Here is a 20,812-nt window from a genome sequence, read left to right on the forward strand (position 1 = left end):
TCGGAGGACTTTGCGCGCCCCCCAGGGTGGAAAGCTGGGGTTTTTATAGGGTTTTAGAGCAGAAGCGCTGGTACAGAAGCGAGAGGCATGGTTACAGGGAGCTGATTGGTACGTTTACATGAGACCACGGTTTGTGTCAAAGTTTGGCAGAGACATCAAAATTCCAGGAACTGGGTGGTCAAAATGGTCATGATGACCCCTTGACGTGGCCTGCCACCTGTTGTTTTCCTTAGGACCCTTATCTTAACTGGAACAGTCTCACAGATATCCATGAGGGTGATTAACACAAACTGTTTTTAGCTCAACTGGGGCAGCCTGACCGCAGATATCCCAAGTGGGTGACACAGCTGGGTTTCTTAGTAATTTTTTTAGTTTTCCATTTAGCCTTCAGAGTTTTACAAAACAGTGGTGTCCCACAAAATGGCGTTAGCTATGTTTAACTTAGGGTGAGGCAGGGGTCTTTCACTAGGCTATCAGCTGGAGGGCGATCTTGGAGTGATGCCCCCATTTTATGGAAGAAATGGTTGCAGTCAACACCCCAATGTCCCTCTTGGTGTCATTTTGGACATGGCCTTGGTGCCTTGCGGGGGTTAGGACAAAACTGGGCCCAGTGACCTTTTTGACTACACTTGAAACAGGGTCCATGTGGTCCTCATGCCTTAGGAGGTAAGGGAGCCTGGGTAGTGGCTGAGGCTGGTCGGATGGCCTTACCTAGCAGTTGGTATTTCTGTTTGCAGGCTTTCTTTCCCATGGTACACCTTAAAGGCCAACACAAAGACTTCTGCCTGTGGAGTCAGAGGTCCTTTCTCCAAGCATTTAAGCTTAGCCCTGATATCAGGGTAACTCTGGGAGAAAAAAATAGGTCATCAGAAGTTGCCTGCCCTCTGTACTTTCAGGGTCTAGGTTAGTATGTTGTAAGAGGGCCTTTGTAAGGCGCTGTAAGAACTGAGATGGGTTTTCATTCTTGTCCTGAACGACCTCCTGGAGCTTTTCAAAATTAACTGGCTTAAGGGCAGCCTTGCAGAGACCAGCCAGGAGGCAGGTCTTGAACTGATCTCTGGCTAAAATGCCTTCCAAGGTATTATAATCCCATTGTGGATCCTGGTCAGGCACCGCCTCAGCCCCAACCGCATGTGCTGAATTTGTTTGGTGAACCTCATCTGCATGCATTCAAGCCTGTTTCCAAACTCACCTGTGTTCCTCAGGTAATAGGTTATTGGTAAGAATCATATATATATCACAGAAGGTAAGACTATAAAATTGAGTAAGATACTGAAATTCTTTAATGAAAGTAGAAGGATTAGAGGTATAGGATCCTAGTCTCTTTTTCCGACTTGAGAAAATTCAGTTAATGAAAAGGGAACATGCACCCTAACTAAGCCATCTACACCAGCCACCTCCTGCAAGGGAAGAATTGAGGCTGGTTTATGCTGGGAAGAAGAAGAGGGCTTTGCTATAGAGAGAGAGCGGTTACCAGGGAGCTAATAGCTGTTGGTGGGGTGAAAGTGGGTGCCAAAGTAGGACGACTAGGACAGCCTGTTGCTGGAGCGGAGGGTGAGGGTTCTGGAGAAGCCGAAGAAGAGGAGGAAGTAGAGGAGGAGGGGGAAGATACCAGAGGTTGTGAAGAAGTTGGAGGTTGAGACCGATGAGGTGGAGGTTCATCCACAGGGTCAAAGGTAGAGAACTCTTGAGGTTGAGACTTTATAGTTAGAAGAATTTGGGTAGGAGAACAGGAAGAGCAGAGAGAAGGTTTAGAGCAGAGAAGAGAGAAAGCTTGAACATAAGATACCTCCTTCCATTTACCAGATCGCTGACAGTAATTAAAAAGATCCCACAAATATTGGGATTTAATGTGCCCTTAATTGGCCAATTTGAACCATTATCTAAGGAATATGCAGGCCAAGTTTTATTACAGAGGCGTATGAGCTTAGAGGCCTTTATTATCTCAGGCTCCATGCATAGAGTTTTAAAATTCTCCAGAAGACATCCCAGTGGGGATTCTGGAGGAATGGATGAATGACCTGTTCCCATTGGGAGGGTAGGAGTCAGTGACCTGTCAAGTCATCCCAAGAGCAAGGTTGGACCCAGTAGAGTGGTCCCACCTCATCCAACAACTCATCAGTGTTGGCCAGAGACCAGGGGCACAGCTGCCCATAGGAGACACAGTTTACCTAGCGCTAGGATTTTCATAGGTGAATGTGAAGGGGGAAAATTGTGCAGGTAGAGGGAAAAAAAAAATCTCTCCTAAGGGAAAAAGGAAGCCCTAAGTGGAGGTCGGCAAGAAGGGTCAACCGAAAGCTAGAGAAGACCGTGATTGGGGGTACCTTTGCCTCAAAAGGTAGTGGGAAGTTGCCGGATGCTCAACAGCCAATTTTCCCTTACCCAGAGAAATGTTTATGCAGACTGATAAGGGAAACTCACCAATCCAGCTGATGTTGAATGCAGCAAATAGCAATCTAGTTGCCAGAAAGTGGGTCGCAGGTGGATTTGTAATTAAATAGGTTTCCAGCAGCTTTGGTGGGGTGTTGGCAACTACCATGAGGTGTGGCCACTGGAGGTACCTATTCCCAGTGTTGGTGGTATAGTGATGAGCATAGCTACCTTCCAAGCAGTTGACCAGGGTTCGATTCCCAGCCAATGCACCAACATTAGGATTGTGCAACAGAGTTACACGGTGGATTCACAAATCATGACTGGTTCCATGTGGGAGGTTTATTGAGGGAAGGGGTCACAGAGACCATCTCTGGGCAAAGCAGGAGAGAAAGAGAGAGGAGGAGTTTCAAGTTATCTTATAAGGTGACCCAGAGCATGTGCAGGTGGTTCCAGGTGGTCCATAGATGGCTTCATAGATGCCTGATAACCAGTTTGTCAGGTCCCTTGGGGCTGGCCGTAGAGATGCTTGCTTACGGATCCCAACAATAGTATATTCTAGACAAGAGTTGAATCACATATATACCCATATGTAGATTTTTTAATCATAGGCCTTTTGTTATAAGTTTTTAAAAAATGATTTACTTATTTATTGTTTATACAGTATTCTGCCTGCATGTGTGCCTGCAGGCCAGAAGAGGGCACCAGATCTCATTATAGGTGGTTATGAGCCACCATGTGGTTGTTGGGAATTGAACTCAGGACCTTTTGGAAGAACAGCCACTGCTCTTAGCCTCTCCAGCCCCCTTGCTATAAGTTTTAAGCCAACTTTTGTTGCAGATTTTATAGATTTTTTTTAAACCACACCCAGTGAATTTACCAATCCTGATAAAGACTGTTTACACAGTAGTCTTAAAAGATTTGTTGCAAGCAGAGCATAGAGAAATCATAGAGTTAAAAGATTTAAAAATGGAAAGTTGCAAAACCTTAGTGATAAGAGACTTTGGGATCATTTGCTTGTGTGGTGACAGAGGTTGTTACAATATGCAAGAATTTGGAACTCTGAGTGTGCTGTCTTTGGCCATGGAGCTATACTGAGGCCAAGTCATTTTCAGTAAGACAGTGAGGCTTTAAAAACATCTCTGAGAGTAGGAAACGACATGAAACAGACAACTAAGAGACAGAGAACTGGCATAAGCACAAGGAACAAGCAGGAACTCCACCCAAGGGAGGGTTTTACTATCACAGGGCACAGAGAAACTGTGAAACTTAGCAGGCAGCTCCTAGGGGGAGGTGAGGAAGTTCTAGGAAATAATTGAGGAGCTGTGGAGGAGCCTAGAGGCTATCATTGACCTTGACAATAGACACTACAGTCATATGTTAATGGAGAGCTACATATTCCCTTTTGCTATTGATAAGGAAATGACTCCCTTTTTTAGCCATCAGGAACTTTCTTCAAGCCCCGAGGGAATGGGGGCTTTTGTCTAAATGCCTGACCTTGGAAAAAGGACATTAATGGGGGACAATCCTGTCTTGACATAAGAAGAAAGTCTTAAAAAATGATTTTCAACCTCAAAAAACAAAAACCAGGGAATAGAATGATTCAGTTTGGTACTTAACAGGATTTGCTTTTTCTGTGCCTCCCCTTTCTTTTGTTATTTAGAAGAAAAAAAAAAACTACAAGAGAATTTCATCCTTCTTGGTGTTTGTGCTGTTGCCAAAAAGAGAAGGGAAAGAGGATAAATTCCAATCTCTTTCTTCAGTTGCAGTCCTTCCTGAAATACTCAGCTCCATCCAGACTCTCCCTACCCAGACTGCATTTTGTTCTCTGGAAGATACTGATTAACATTTGCTAATGTATGCTAACGAGCATTAATTACCATCTCTGCTGAACAAAGGCAGTGTTACAAAGAAAGGATAAAGATGGGGTACTGGGGTGTTCCTGCATCCTCCCCTTGCTTCTTTATTGGTGGGGTGGGGAGGTGGGGGGGGACCTGCTGTCCTGCCTCTCAAAATTCCTCAGTATATTTTGTTTCATTCTGTTTATCCAGAATTCCTGACAGCCATTCTTCTTCACGACTTGGAATGTGGTATGCTGTGGAGAATAGAAAGGATTCCTTTTTGTGCTAAATAATCCAAAAAACATAAGCATATCTGCTGTGGATTTTACAGCACACATTTGTGCTTTCATCTGGTTGTTATTTTGGTGTCTTTTTACTATAAAAGGCTGTAGCCACAAAAGCTCCCAAGGGAATGCATTTTCATTTTACTACACTTATTTACAAGGACTGCCCTGCGTGGAGGTAATTGCAGTGCTAGAGCACACACTCTGACTATGTATTATGACAGCATGGACAGAAACTCCCCCTCCTCCAAACAGTGTAATGCAACACAAAGAGTAACACTCACCACTTACTTTTTGTTTTGTTTGTTTATTTATTTATTTATTTATTTATTTATTTATTTAATTTAGTTACAACCACAAATAACTCTAAATGATTTTATGAATAGCTATTTATTTGTTGAGTAGGTGTAGTTTAAAAGGAAAAAAAGCCAGTGTCCAAACCACACAGTGTTTCTGTAGATCGCTGGTATTCTGCAGTATCTAATTACAGTTTCTCATACTTACTTCAGCATGTAATTCGCCATCTGAAGAACTCCACCTCAGCGTTTTATGTGTCTCTTCCAGTGTAGGGGTGGGAAAATTTGGGATCACACCAGCTATTCACTTCACTCAGCCTAGGTTTAATTATAATTTATTGTACAATAAAAGCAAAAGGAAGAAGGGCAAAATTTTGATGTGCCTTCCCTTCCTTTTTTTTAGGCATGTGTGTACATGTAGAAAAAGGGAAATAACTCATTTAGTCAGTATTATATGTGTATCAATTCAGATATATAAATTCAGATTTACATATAAATTCAAATGTATAAATAATGATATAAAAATAATAATAATTTTATTCTAAAGGATAGAAAGGAGATCTATACCCAGAGTGGGTCATCTTTCTTCTTTCTGTTCTTCTAAGCATTGACAATCCTGTCTTCAATCTCATAGTAAAATGTGCTTTTCCACAGACTTCTTCCCATTTGATTTGGCGATAGCAATATTTTGTACTGTGTTTCTAATAAGGCAGACATCAGCAGCTAATTATATTTTTTCTCCTGGATGTCCTAGAGTCTCAAAAAATAGGCTTGATACAGAAGGAAGAACATTGGACTGTAACTGCTACTATAACAGACAGTTCTATTTCTCCTTGCTCAAATGCCAGCTTACTGTTTTATAATTTTAAAACCATAAAAATTTAAAACAGCTATGTAGCATGTTTTAGACATTACGATATTAGAAAATATCACTAAATTTAAAAGCATTTTTAATGTGAATTTTTACTAGGGAATTTTGAAGTAGTTTGTTTGTTTGTTCACTTACTGGTCTTCCACTCTCTCCTTCCAGTTAAGGAGTTTGGATGTGTGTGTCTTGTGAAAGCTGAAAATCCTCCTGAGGAAGATCAGATGTTGGCACATGTAGGAGTTTCAGACTACTGCTGTCAAACACCATGCTTTTCCAGCTTTGATGAAACTGAGGTGTAATGATCCCATTTTCATTTTCCACCCCCTGAGAATTGTAAAATGTCTTATAGCTTTCAGGTTTATTAAGATAGTTTATTGATATGAGAATCAAGAAATCTTCTCTTCACCCAGTAGCTTCCAAAATTGCCATGCCCAATCTCATTATTGGGTAAGACCACCACGATAAATGCCACAAACATCTTTCTTGCCTCAAAACATCAAAAATAAAAGGAAGTAAGGAAAAAAAAGATGCCCAGTCCATCATTTTTACTCAGTTTTGTTGACAGTGGTGGCTTTTCTCTGCTTCATATCTATACCTACTGTTAGAATAAATGGGCAGAAACTGACAGTTGGGCCTTTCTCTGTGGAGAGATCACACGGGAATGTGGTTTGGTGACTTTGACTTGAATATACAAGGTTCACTGTCTAGAAATTTTTCTCTGGGGCTAAATTTATTCATTCATTTTGAAATTTGGATTTACCTTTTTACTATTATTATGTTTAATTTTTACAGGAAACAGAATTTAAACTGTTCTTAGGGAAGGCATACACATGTGTGCCCGTAGGAACACACACACAGAGGTATAACTGAAATGATGATGAGCAACATATATATGAAAGAGATTTATTGGATGGAGATGGAGAGACAAGGGGAAAGGGAGATGGTGGGGGAGAGGAAGGAGTGCCTGGACAGGGAGAGGGGAGAGCAAGAGAGCAAGAGTTAAGAGAGCAAGAGAGCAACAAAGTGGCAGTTTGGTCCTTTCATGGAGCAACTGAACCACGCCTGCCAGGTGTGACTATCTGTTGGGCAACACATGATGACATCACAGGTTGCTAGGCAACCCAGAAGCAGGCTGCCTAAATACTAACAATAACTGTGTTCTCTATATCACTCTCTACATGTTAATTTTGTCATTGTTGTGAGACACATGTGAGACCCCACTTGAATCTCACATAGGATCTGGGCTTACTCCATGACAGACCTCAGTTCACTGTCAAAAGGACCAGGCCTAAGTTTCCATTCCCTGAAGTGAATTAACATTTACTGGAAAAACCACAGAAAATGGCCAATCAGAAGCCGCCTGACCCTCTGCCAGACCATCTGACAGGACAGATAAGGTTGCTTAACTGCTGACCAGTCCAAAAGTTGCCTGCACTTTTTTTTTTGCCTGTGTTTATAAGTTTGAATAATCTAGTCATACTAAAGATTACCTAACCTACCCTGAAATTTTCCCTGAGTACCTATAAAAGAACCCTGTGAGCTCAATTCAGGGTTCTTCGCCATTTTACTTTTCAAGGATCCCAGCACAATGGATTTCTGCAGAATAAAATGTTCTTTGCTCTTTGCATACTACTTGAGTCTGGGGTGTTTTCTTCAGTGAGCTCTAGACCCTAACACACCGTTTATGATTTAAGGGGCCCTTGGATAGCTGCAGATCTGGAATGTTCAGAGCATTACATTTCCCAACTTGTCTATTCATGAGGATTCTACAAGCTATCTTCTACTTCCTTTCCTTTCCTTTTCCCTTAAATGGGGGGATTTCAGGATTTTTTAAGGGTCCTAATTAGCTTTATTATTTTACTTGGCAATACACCATCTAGTCCTCAATTTTCAGATTCTCTTTGAAGCAAAGTATTGGTAGAAGAAACAGATGAAAGTGGTCTCTTTGTTAACTTAGATAATTTACAAAAATACACAGGATTGAGCATGTGGTTTTAGATTAGAGATGCATTACTGTTATATTGGTTCATTTCAGTAAATGCCTTTGGCCTACTTGATCTATGTCTCTTACATCCCTGAATCCAAGCAACAGGGATCCAAACTATTCAGAAGAAGCAGGGACTGGGAGGTGGCTCAGCAGTTAAGAGCACTTCCTGTGCTTGGAGAGGACCCCAAATAGCTTCTGTTCTTAGCACCTACATTGCATGGCTCACAAGTGCCTGTAACTCAAGCTCAGCAGAATCTGGAGTCCCTCTTTTGGTCTCAATGGCACTCTGCCAAATGCCTTTCTGTCTGCATAGATGAATATTCTAAGTAGAAAAACTAGCTGTTTTCCATACTGCAAGGCCATTGCTATTTGTGTGTGTGTGTGTGTGTGTGTGTGTGTGTGTTTGCATTCATGAGCACATGTGTGGAAGTCAGAGGACAACTTTCAGGAGTAGCTTCCCACCTTTCACCTTGCTGAGACAACGTGTCTTTCTATGTTGATGTCTTTTATTATCCAGTCTAGCTGGCCCTTGAGAGTCTCAGTGATTCATATTTCCATCTCTCATCTTTCTTTAGGCGTGCTGAGATTGTTGAGGTGTGCCATCACACCTGTCTTTTTACAGGATCTGGATCCAGGAATCAAAGTTTGGTGCAGCTAGTGTTTTTACCCACTGAGCCATATCTCCAGTCAAAGCCTATTGACATTTATTGATACACAAATCCAGGCTTTGGTCCACACCACCTCCCTGGCCATATTGGATAACTCATTGATCAACTTACAGTTCAAATTCTTTAATTAGCAAACTGAGACTTATTTCTTTGATGCATTTCTTTTGCCTTTCCTAGTATCTTATTTTCACCAGAAATACTGGGAAGCCCCATCAGAGATGACAGTTGCTCCTGGAGAAAGCAGGATCCTTTCTTGTGGTTTTCAGTCTTACAAATGAAGGAATTTAAGAATGGATGCAGAACGAAGTGCAAGGACAATTTTTATAGTTTAAGAGAAAAAAACCCAGGGCAGGCAAGTGGTTAATCTCAGCAGTTGCCTGGAAAAGTAAGATGAAGAGAAAAAAAAAAAGTCAAAACAAAACAAAAAGAAAACCACACACATGGAGGACAAACAGCCACATGATAGTGGGTGGAAGTACTGGAAACAGATATGTAAGTTCTGGATAGCCTCCTAAAGTTGCTCTGTCTCATTCGCGAGACCTCCAAAGATCACCAGGAATCGACTATGCTGCAAAACACATGAGGGTTTATTTAATACAAGCTCGAGCCTGGGTGGCGAAACATTCCGTGGAAGCAGGAGAGGAATGTGGCTGGATTGTATAGAGGAACTGTTATACCCAGTTCATGAGCCCCCAAAAGATCTACAGGAATCGACTCCGTTGCAAAACACATGAGGGTCTTTTTATTGTAAATTACAAGCTGCAGCTTGGGCCCACACAGCCCCACCACCGAAGCAGTGGTAGCAGAGCACGCGTCCCCAGGTTAGTTGGGTGATTTATAGATTCTGGTCCCTCCCAGCATGCCCAAGGCAGGGCAATTCCTGCCTGGCAAGCATCTATTGGTCAAGATGCTACATTTTGAATTGATTGGCTATAGGAAGGTTCCCAGACCATTGACCGTGACCAGGTGTCCCTCCCTAAGAGGAGGGTCCAGTTTCCTAGCAACTGTATCTCTAGTGGGTGGGGAAAGAATGCAGTGAGGTAGCTCTCCCCCTCAGGGCATTACTAACTTTTTACTGCACCTACTCTAGGTCTTAATGACTTTATCCTTTGGTCTCTCAGAACAAAGTTTTAAAAGGGAAAAACCACAAGCAGGGAGTTACATGTCTTGGTGGGCAAGGGAAATTGACTTTTGAAATGATTGGTTTACTTTAGGTGCCAAGCCCATCATAAATGATTCTGACCTGGCCATCTGGGCTGGTTTCCCAGCAACTGTATCTCTAGTGGACAGGAAAAGAATGTGGTAAGGCTATTTCCTCCTTGCAGGTGGCTGGACATGTCTCCACCTAGCTGGCCTTTGTTCAGGCTTGTGCCTTAAACTTTAAACCAATACCCCCCAAAACTAATTTTTAATTCTTTGGTCTCTCAAAGTAAGAGAAAGGAGAAAAACAACAACAACAACAACAACAAAGAAACTTGGAAAGAGCTCTGGACTCAACAAACCCTCACAGTGGCCACTAGGAAATGTATCAGGGTTTGGAATAATGGTAAGAAAGGTATCTTAAATAACTTAAATAAGTTATCTTATTGAAGGCCTAATACCTTATCTTGTATAGTAATAAGTAGGCCTTTAATGATATAAGGTATCCCTTCAACATGGCCCAAGATGAGTCTGCTGTCATAGGAGTGGTCCAACCTTTTTGAAGGTTCCCTTAACTAAGTCACTGACCTGCCTATCTTGAATTTTAGGTTTTCACCAGCGCCAAAGAGTTTATTATCTTGACCAGGAGGAGAAATAAGTGTCCTTTAATGCTACTTTGACATTCTGTTCTCTGAAAAGGTTATCCTATAATCATTAAGGAATCAGATCAGGGCTCAGAGCATTGACACATTGACGTTCCTGGTCTTCAGTCAGGCCAGGTGTAAGGACATTTTCAGTTTATAGACAGAGACACAAATGGAGGCCCCTGTCCCTAAACTGCCCCTATCCCTTCTCCTCAGCATTATTTTCCTTGCATTTCACTGTTTGTTTTAGTTTCTTAGTGTTCTTATCTGGTCTTAAGGCTTTAAAGATTTGCATGCCAATAAGTTTAAAGTTTGTATTTCCAGCCTAATCTTTCTTCTGAACTTCAGGCTCAAATATTCAGCCCCCTATTTAATGCCATGCCTGAATGTCTTACAGGCATCTCATGCATAAATCATTACAAAGGCATCCCCTCTCCCGCCAGCATCAAATAACAAAAAAAATCAAAGGTATTTTCTTTATGACTTTATATATTACTACCCCAAAGCATTTGTTCTGTATATCTTTGTAGATATACAACCACTGAATTGAATTTTCAGTTTCCAAAATAATCTGGTGAAACATCACTTTACAAGCTGAATTTGGTCAGAGGACTGAACAATATTGAGTTCTTCTGCCCACTTAGTTACTGTCACCCTGAAATACAAAGAATGACTTTTTAGAACTGTGGATTAAATGAGAAAGCCCCAGACAACATCCGCTTTTCTGAACAACGCCAGTGCTTCTGAAATATGGCATTTTGCTGTTGTTTCCATTTATGGTTTTTTAATTACTGACTTTATTTGCATGAAATGAGGATCTGGGTTGCCTAGGAGTTCATCTGTTCCTACTGCATATTTTTTTTTTTTCTTAAATAGGCACACTCCAATGTAGTTTCCCTTGCTGCCTCCAACATTTTGACAGGTCTTGCTGTCTTTTCTCCTTTCACTGTCTTCTCATTACTCCCTGGAAGAAGGGTTATTTTAAAAGCAGAAGATCAATAGTTTACAAGCCAGCCAATGAATGAGGAATTGTAAGATTGGGAATAAGCTCTAGGGGATTGCTAAGAAAAAAGGTGGCAGCAGTTTTTGACGCAAGGTTTGGCCTTAGTTTTCTTAGCTTGGTTCTGCAGCACTGCTTTAAATTAACACAGTGCAGTATTAATGGTTACTCTAAGACCTTATGAAGTTCCATTAAAATGAAGTTTGACCTAACAATTTTGATAGAATCTTAAATCTTGATTTAGTTTCCATGCTGATGTCTTAGCTGAGGGTTTGGGTCAAGAGCAAATCTTACACAATCAACATGTCTTCCTAGGAAATTCGTCGAGTAAAGAAGCCTGGAGGTGTCATTTATTGCAAATAAAGAACATGACTTTTCTAAAACATAGTCTTCTCAGATTTGCCTGCCTTCATCATTACAAAGTCTCTGTAGTGGCATAAAAATTCTACACTGTGCGGACTGAGTTTCAGCTAGCAACAGAAGGTATGTGTCCACTGTGAAGAAAAGGACATTTATTTCCACAGCCCAAGGCTCATGTTGATACATAACATTTTTGCATATCTTAAACTTTTTATGGCGATAATATTTAACAGCAAAAAGTCCTTTCATAATAATCTGCTTTGTGAATGGAATTTACATCTCTGGCATGTATTGCCTTTTTGATAAGTCTGTCAGGACCTGAAAAAGAACCATTTGTTTTTGAGACAGAGTCTCACTAAGCAGCCTTAGCAGTCCTGGAGCTTGCTATGTAGACGAGGCTGGATTCAGACTCAAAGAGAATGGCCTGTCCCTGCCAATGCTGTGATTAAAGATCTTAACTTGGCAGAGAAAAAATTAGAAACACAACTAAAACCTGTTTCACTGGCTCATCCTAACATTGTTTACCATCATGGCATTTTAAGATTTATGTTTCTTTTATTTAGTAGACCTTGATACTGATCAATTTTTTTCTGGTTACAAATAGTAAATTTTTCTAATAAACTTTTGTTTTTATTTAAAGCTCTTTTAAGTAGTGTTTTCTATGAGGTTTTTATTAACCTGCTCAGGCCTTGTACTTTTATCTAAAATTTTTTGTTAAGTCGCTTTCTTAAACATTATTTATACAAATGTATTTTAAACGTAGATGTGTAAAACATTTGTAATGAAAAATGTTACTTTCCACAAGTAGATGCTAATGACAACAATAAATAAATGAAAATAAAAAAAGATTTACATTTCTTCACCTTAAATTGTAACAAGTTACTAGACTTTCTTTTTCTCTTGTTTTTAAACTTTGCTTGTGTGTGTGTTTTTCTAATCTATCCAACTTTATTAAAGATACTTTCAATGAACAATCATGGTATTTCAGGCAGGACATGGGCAGACATTAACAGTGTACAAGAACTTCCAAACTTCCTTCTTGTATAGACTACTCAAATCAGAAAGCCACTATAAAACCCAATGAAATCTTCATTCAAAGTATCTTAGAGTGAGGGTTGACATTTCACATTAAGGATGTTGTTTAACAACTTTTCACAAGCTGACTCTGACTTTCAGGAAATGAAAAGCAAATGGCAGAATTATCAATTTGAAGATCCACGATCTTTTATAAAAGGAACCACCAATGAGTCCTTTTATAAAAGGACACTCAATGATGTCACTGCAAAGTCCAAATCGCCCAATAGACTGGAAAACCAATTTGGGGGATCAGGTTCCAGCAGGTCTCTGGTTTTAAGGGAGTTAAGTCGATGTTGATGGTACAGGGGGAGGAGAATACAAAAATGAACTTAGAGTATCTCAATACCACAAGGTATTTTGTGCCATGGGGACCACATATGTCAGCACCGCGACATCCCTTGTGGGAGTCAACAGACTCTTAAAATTATCAAGGAAAAATGTTTTCCATCATCAATCCACCTTGGGAGACATTTTATTAGTGACACGTGTTCTTTCCCCCAAACAATGAAGTGTTCTGTGTGCTAACACCATAGCTAAAAAAAAAAAAAAAAAAGGTAAAACAAAAATTCTGCATTTATATAAAACTTGGTTTAAAATAGTATTTCAAACTGTACAGTCGCCAGAAGCACACGGTTATCAAAAATGCGCACAGGTCACTTGGCATCTCCAGCACGTTCAGCTTTCTGTGCCCCGTCTGTTAGGGCGCCTCCATTTTCCGCGGCGCGCGGGTTTGGTCTGTCCGGGGTCGCTCTTGCTGCTTCTTCGCCTTAGCTTGTGTATTTACGGGTGGCATGCCTTTGTGTGCATGTGTGTGTATATGTTTCCACGTGTGAGTGTGTGCATGTGCACATGCAAAGTGCAGGCCTCGGACTGACACTGGATCCGATCTGCAATCTTTCCACGTCTGCAGTACGTGCTTAATCCACGGAGCCACAATTGCTAGAGCTCTACCTTCCGGCAAAATAGCGATGCCTACAGTTGTGAATTAAGTTTAACATTGTGGATAATATTAGGAAGATTCTGCCAAATCCCACACTTCCCCCATATTGGTGCACTGCTATAACTTTTCCAAAGACCATTATAAAAAAAGGAGCAGGGATTACATCAAAATGCCACATGAGTCTGGGTATGGAATAACAGAAATCTTGAGTGTTAAGGTCACAGGTTTCCACATTTTCACGGAGAGTCACATGCTGGGACATTTAGGGTGCACTGATAAAAGGCATATAGACATAACGGAAATAGGGAAGATCCAACTTTAATCATGTTTATACAGGATTTTTGTTTTGTTTTGTTTTGATATTTGGCAAAATATGTTCGAATGAATTATTCTTCATTTTAAAGTAACGAATTGGTTACAGTTGTGTATAGAAACCGGAAGCTGTTACCTGCACAAGGGGCCTAGGTGTGCAGACACTTTGGTTTCTTTTGGGTTTTTGAGATAGGGTCCTCTATCGACCCTGGCTGGCCTTGAACTCATTAACACCTGCCTCATTATTCTGAGTGCTGTGTTTCGGGGGGTGTTTTTAGCTTTGTAATTGTGTGTCAGTTTGTGTACAGGACAGGTCTCAGGAAACACCAAGTAGCAAACAGCAATAATTTGAGGAACTTGGGGAATTTGGGGTGGTATTAGGTTATCAAGTACTAACTTCCTGTAGCATGTTTTGTAATTTGTGGATTTACAGTGCTTTCAAAAGTCATACTTTTTGTAATATTTGGATTTTATATTTATTCTACACCAGAAAAACAATAGTTTTCATAATAGAAATAGAAAAATGTTTTTTAAAACACTTTTTTTGTTCATGTATATGAAGGTTTTGTGTATGTATGTATGTATGTGTATATGTATGTATGTGTACCTCTTGTGTATCTGGTGTCTTTGGAAGCCAGAAGAGAACACCATATCTCCTGGAACTGAAATTACAGACAGTTTTAAGCTGCCGGGTGGGTGCTGGGAATTGAATCTTGGGCCTACTGTAAGAACAAAAAGTACTTTTAACTTCTGAGCCAACCTTCCAGCTCTGGGGAATTTTTTTTTTTTTTAAATTTACCTGCACGAATAGCTTATGGTAAAAATGAGTGAAGTATAGGTAGTTACCGACAGTTACACAAGCATTGAAGTAATTGCTGCTCATGTCTCCCTTTTTCAACAGTGCAAATCCAAGTGGAGGAGAAAGAAGATGACACAGAGGAAAGCTCAAGTAAGCAAGGGTGGGCTCCTTAGGAAGAGTTGCCTGTGGATGGTAGGAAATGTGCTGGCTATCCTGTCACTTGAACTACTACCTAAAATCACAGGAGTGTGTGTACATGCCTTTTTTTTTTTTTTCTGGCCTCATTGATCAGTGAGTAGAATCCCCACTCTATTCAGCTAGTGTGTACATAGCGTGTATGTATGTATATACACACACGTATATGTATACACATGCATGCCCACACACAACTTGTAAGTAGTTCATTATAAAGTAAGTGGTAATTCTTGACATTTTCTTTTCTATTTCTGTTCTGTTTTCTTTGGGAAAGCCTCGGCTGATGACAAAACTGATTGGCTTGCAGTGAGCTACAATATCATGTGTTTCAGGCCGGGCTTGGCAACACTCAGGAGGTAGCACTTTAGAGGCAGAGGCAGGTGAATTTCTGTGAGTTAAAGGCTATTTTTGACTATGTAGTAAATTCCAGGCCACTGTGTTTCAACACATACACACAAACACACACACACACACACACACACACACACACACACACATACACACACACCTGTTTGACATGCCCAAGTTGAATAAGATATTTGGGTTGACCAGATGATTCAACTAAAATAAAAGCATTCCTGTCCTGTGTGACCAGTTCCTATTGTGTGAATGACTATACAAGTTTCACTTTGGATATGTGCAGCTCATGGTCATGAATTATAGTCCCTTTCCAGACACGTGGGCCACTCATGGTCAGGGATATAAGAAAGATCATTAGATGAGAAAATGTTTTGAATTTTTTGAACCACAAATGAAAGAGCAGCATCTAAAGAAGAGTTCAGTTAGAGGGGCACTGGACTGACATTTTAATATGCACAAACGGTAAGCAGAGTGTCCTGACTAAGAACTCCCCACCCCCACCCCAAATGAAAACAGCCTGGAGCCTCACTACATCTTGGTATCATTGCTTGAATGAAAATCAAGTCTGTTTCAAAAGTGTAAATTAATAGACAGCCTTGAACATCTGCTGCTTACAGTTTGGATATCTAGAATCTAGATAAACTATTAAAGTCTGCCTTTTTTTTGTTTCTACATTGCAGCAAGTAATTGTAATAATATATATGTCGCCCGTGGTAAACCATGCAAATTGAGTAGAATAGATTTTTCACTTTTCATTAATATTTTAAGTAAATTTATTTCAGAACTTTTCCTATCCTCATCCTTGCACCAGTTTTATGGTACATATGAAATTAGAGACAAGGTTTTATATATCCCAGACTGACCTTGACCTTTCTATGTAGCTGAAGATGACCTTGAACTTGTGATATTCTTGCCTGTACTTCATGAAGTGTTAGTATTGCAGGCATATGCTACTATTTCTAAACTCTTTTCTTAGCACATAATAGTTCCACAAAATGATAGGTTTTATTATAACATTTTTATACATGAATATATGTACTTTGGCCATATTTACTCCCAAATTGTGATTTTTTTTAGATTTTATTAATTTTATGATTAGCATATAAAATAATGGGTTTCACCATGATGTTTTTATACACACATGTCACATGTCATTTTACTTTTTTTTTTTTTTATGTGTCTCCCGTCTACCTGCCTCTTGCTGGGATCCTTTTTTCTCATATAGTTCCTACTTCTGCTTTCATAGCATATGAATTCCGTTACCCTCTCTTTTTCTCCATTTTCACTTCTTTAACTTCTCTTTGGCCTTTTTCATGCTCATGTTTCTGCTTCATTTCTCTCTCTTATTCTTCACACACACACACACACACACACACACACACACACACACACACACACTTAAATCTAGAGTCCACATTTTTTTTTCTCCCAAAAATCTGTTTTAGGCAAACAAACTTTTTACAAAGCATTTTCACAGGAGAAGAGTCAAGTCTTTCCCCAGTGTTATGTGGGAGTTGTTCTTCCTTGCTCCAGTTTTGGCGGATGAGGGATGCCACACACTTCTAGGGTAGGTTCAAAGGTCACTCATTGTCTCAATTGTTGGTAGATCTCAAAACACGGGCACCCTTCATACCTTACCCATTTCTGGACCTGAATTGCCCTGTGAAGAGAAGGACATGCCATCCTTCTGACTCAAGCTGATCTCCTGACTGGGCATGGTCCAGGTCTAGCTCCTTCTTGCCTGTAAAACAGAATTCCTGACCCCAAACCAAATCGTAGCCTGAAGAATGGATTCAGACTTACCTTCTATCTCCACCCTTTCCTCCATCCATATATTGGCAGAGAAGACTTCGAAAGATGACTTGTTTGGTCAGATTTTATTAATGTCTTCTACTTTTCTTTACTTTCCTAGGAAGTCTTTGTCCTCTTCCCCAAGCAAAACCAGCCTTAGACAGCACAAAATGGTCCTGGCCTGGCCCCGATTCTTTGACTGAGAGGATGAAATTGGGGTGGGAGGAGGTTCTCTTTCACCCATCAAACCTTGTGGCAAAAGGAAACACCAAAACTGACAAGGGTACAGCTGACTGACACTGGAGCTCTTGCCAATGAGGGGTGAAGAAGAGAAAAGGAAGGGGATGTAAAAGCTTAAAGATCTGGGCAGTGTAGTTGAGGATGCCCTTAGGGAGCTGTCAGTCACCTTCCCACCTCACCATAGACCCCATAACTCTATGCTGGCTTTCAAACATGGAAACCATCACTGACATGAAGCCATCACCAAGGTCTGCCCTTCTGTCCATTTCTTTTGGTCTCTGAGCAGGAGCCCCCTTGTTCCCTAGGGTGAAGGCTATGCCCACATGGCTGGGCAGTGATGGAGCTGGAATCTGGGTTATACAGACTTCTACAGTTAAGGCTTTTCTGGACCCCAGCTTTTGGTTCCTTGGCAAAGATGAGTAGGAGGAAACCTCACCCTGACTCTCTCAGAGACTTGAAGAACACACTCGTTTGGGGTTCCCCAGCCCATATTCCATAAAAAGCAAAGAAAGGAAACAGACAAATGTGAGAACCAAACCTCTTTCCTGGAGCCCTCAGTCTGCGCTTGCTTGTGTACCCCAGTTCAAAGTTTTTTTCAAGTTGTCACACCAGGACATGAGGTCCAAGAGCTTGGAGACACTGGGACCTGCTATCTGCCACTTCCACAGAGTCCACTTAAAAGCTGTTTTAAAACTTAGTTCCACTTAGATTGAAACAATGACAGAATTCTTACATACACTGGTGCTTGTGTATGTCTGTCTCAGAATGAGACTTACTCTGGTGGCTCTTCAGTGTTCCCTGAATTTGTGTTTGTTAGGTAGATTGATTGTTCTATTGTGTTAATTAGGCCAAATTGGTAAACTGTGTCATCAGTATCTACATTTACTTATTTTTATTATTACAAGAGCATATCATAAAAGATTTATCCTGTCAATGTTTTTGTGACATGTACAGCATGTCACTGTTGTTGCTGGGTACCTGTAAGGCTTGGTTCCAGGATGCCAGAGAATCCCCAAGACGGAAAATGCATAAGCAGCTTCTATCAAATGCTGTAGTAGGCTGTTACCTGTGTAGAGCAGTGTTAGGGGACAATGGTGAGACATTCAGTAATGATAGTTTCTCTAAGTATTTTTGAGGCTTTGAGGTTGAGGCTATGGATACAAAATGCAAGGATATGAACAGACTAAGTATTATGTTGTACCATAGATCCCTATACTTATTTGCAACTTTATGTCTGTTTATAAAAACAGGACATTTCTGGTTCTTCCTGGCCCTTGGCAGCTACAATTCTATTGTTCACTTCTGAGCCTGAATCATTTAGGTTTCTCATATGAGTGTAATCATACAGTTTTTGTCTTTTTGTGTGTGGCTTATGTCACTGGATGTAGCATCCTCAGTGTTCACACACATACAAAACAGCAGTATATCCTGCCTTTTAGAGCCTGAATGTCCCATTATCTGAACACTGTACTTTTTTTTTTTTTTTTTTGTCTCTGATGACATGTGTTTATGTTGTTCCATATCTTGGATGCTGAGAACAGTGCTTCATTGACTATGGAGTAATAACACCTCTTCAAGATCTCAAGTCAGTTCTTTTGGGTAAATGCCTGTAGTTGGCATTGCTGAAACACTGTATACTTCTGTTTCCCATTTGTAAAGAATTTCATGCTTTGCATGGTGGGAGCACTATTTCACTTACCCACCAGCACTGCACCTGGGTTTCAATGTCTTCACATCTTTGCCATCACTTACTATACTTTTAATAACAGTTGCTTTAATAAGAGTGAACTAATATCTCACAGCAGGTTTGGTTTCCATTTCCCTAACTATTAAAGGTGTTAAGCACACACATCTATATATCTATTGGTCATTTTGAATGTCTTCTTTAGAGAAATTTCTATTAATAATTTTAATTATTTTAAAGCATAGACCATTAAAATTAATTAATTTTAATTATTTTAAAGCATAGACCATTACTTTTATTTTATTATTTAGTCATAGTAGTGTCTTATGTATTTTGGACACCAGTCCCTTCTCAGTTACATGCTTTGCAAATATGTCTTTTATTCCATAAATTATCTTTTAGTGAACTATTTCCATTGACATACAAAAGCTTTTCCTTTGATGAAGTCCTGTGGCTAAGCACAGCAGTTCTTTTCTTGGTGAATGCAAAGCAGATAAACATGACCCAAAGGTAGAGGAATAGAGACAGGTTTACTGTCTACAGCTGGGACAAGAGCATTGGAGTTATTCCAAAAGCAATGTCATCTTTGAGCAAAGAAAGCCTGAGGCTCTCATGCACTAAGCCTAAACCTATTGGTGCAAGGCAGCTCTTTAGAGGTGGTACATCTGGAGCAACTTCAGTTTATGATGTGAATTCTGGAGCATGCTCAGTTTAAGGTTATTTGTGAAGGAGGAAAAATAAGTCAACACATTCTTGGGCATGATTAGTTAAAGGTCATGGGCATATGGTCAAAAGGTTACTATAATGGACAAAAATATTTTTAGCCATGTTTAGCAGGCATTCTAAAGATGTCAGACAGAAATATTCTTGGAACGCTAAAGTGCTTTTCTCCAAAATGATTTTTAGCTGAAAGCATAGAAAAAGGAGATATTGAAGTAATATTAATGTAGGACTTTGCCCTTAAGGGCACCTTTCTGTCTTGGCTCCGGACTGTCCCACTTACTATGTTTTTTCTTTTATTAGTTGTACCTTTGATCTCATGTCCAAGAAAGCATTATTAAAATCAATACTATAAAGCCTTTATAGCATGTATTTCTGGAATTCTAAAATTTTCTGTCTAACATCAAGTCTAGTACATTTTGAATTGATATTTGTGTATAGTGTAAACTAGGCGTTTAAGTCTTTTTTATAGAGCATCTAATTTTTCTAGTGTCATTTGTTGTTGACCTTATTATGTATAATTTAGAATAATTTTGAGAATCACTTGACTGCCTATATTCATGTTTATTTTAGAGGCTCTCTGTTCTCTTCTACTAGGCTATATGGGATGTTTTCTTATATCAACACCATTTTAGTTTTAGTAATTAATGTATTTTGAAGTCAGGTAATGTGAGACAACTTTGTTATTCTTTTTAGATTTTTATTTATTCTTTTCTAATTTCATAGATATGTAAAGTGTTTTGACCATATTCTCCCCATTTTCTTTGGTTCTCCTCTTTTAACATTTAATGAAATCCATCCTCTTCTGATCAATCCTTTACCTCCTAGTCTGATGCCTTTTTTGTTTGTGATCTGCTGATGTAATTAGAGTTTCGTGGACATGCACAGGTTGGGTGTTATTTACTTGATCAAGGACAAGTTAGCAGCTACATCACTGAGATGTATGAGTTTCCTTCTTCCAACGAGCACCTATCTGTAGGTCCTTAGTGAGGGAGAGGGCCTTGTGAGCCCCCTCTGTCATACATGATGGGATGTGCAGGTCCTGCATAGGTAGCTACTGATGTTGCAAGCTCATATGTGCAATGTCATGCCTAGGAATAAGTTCTTCACAGCACTCTTTTTACGCTTTGAATTTTATATTTTCCTGTCCCTTTCATCTTCAGTAGTCCATGATCATTAAAAGGGCCTAATGTATATGTATATGTATATGTATATGTATATGTATATGTATATGTA

The 20,812-nt window shown here is 39.9% G+C and overlaps 1 protein-coding gene across 1 annotated transcript in view; it reads left to right on the top strand.

The window, feature by feature from the left end:
- Tmc1 (transmembrane channel like 1) overlaps positions 1–20,812 on the top strand; it is a 175,569-nt gene that overhangs the window by 47,204 nt on the left and 107,553 nt on the right. The window contains exon 3 of the mRNA XM_055614177.1: positions 14,689–14,736. Within this exon, the coding sequence (XP_055470152.1) occupies positions 14,689–14,736 (48 nt within the window). The remainder of the gene's footprint in view (positions 1–14,688; positions 14,737–20,812) is intronic.

This window comes from Psammomys obesus, unplaced genomic scaffold (genome assembly GCF_907164565.1).
Source record: "Psammomys obesus unplaced genomic scaffold, mPsaObe1.curated_primary_1811, whole genome shotgun sequence".
NCBI lineage: Eukaryota > Metazoa > Chordata > Mammalia > Rodentia > Muridae > Psammomys > Psammomys obesus.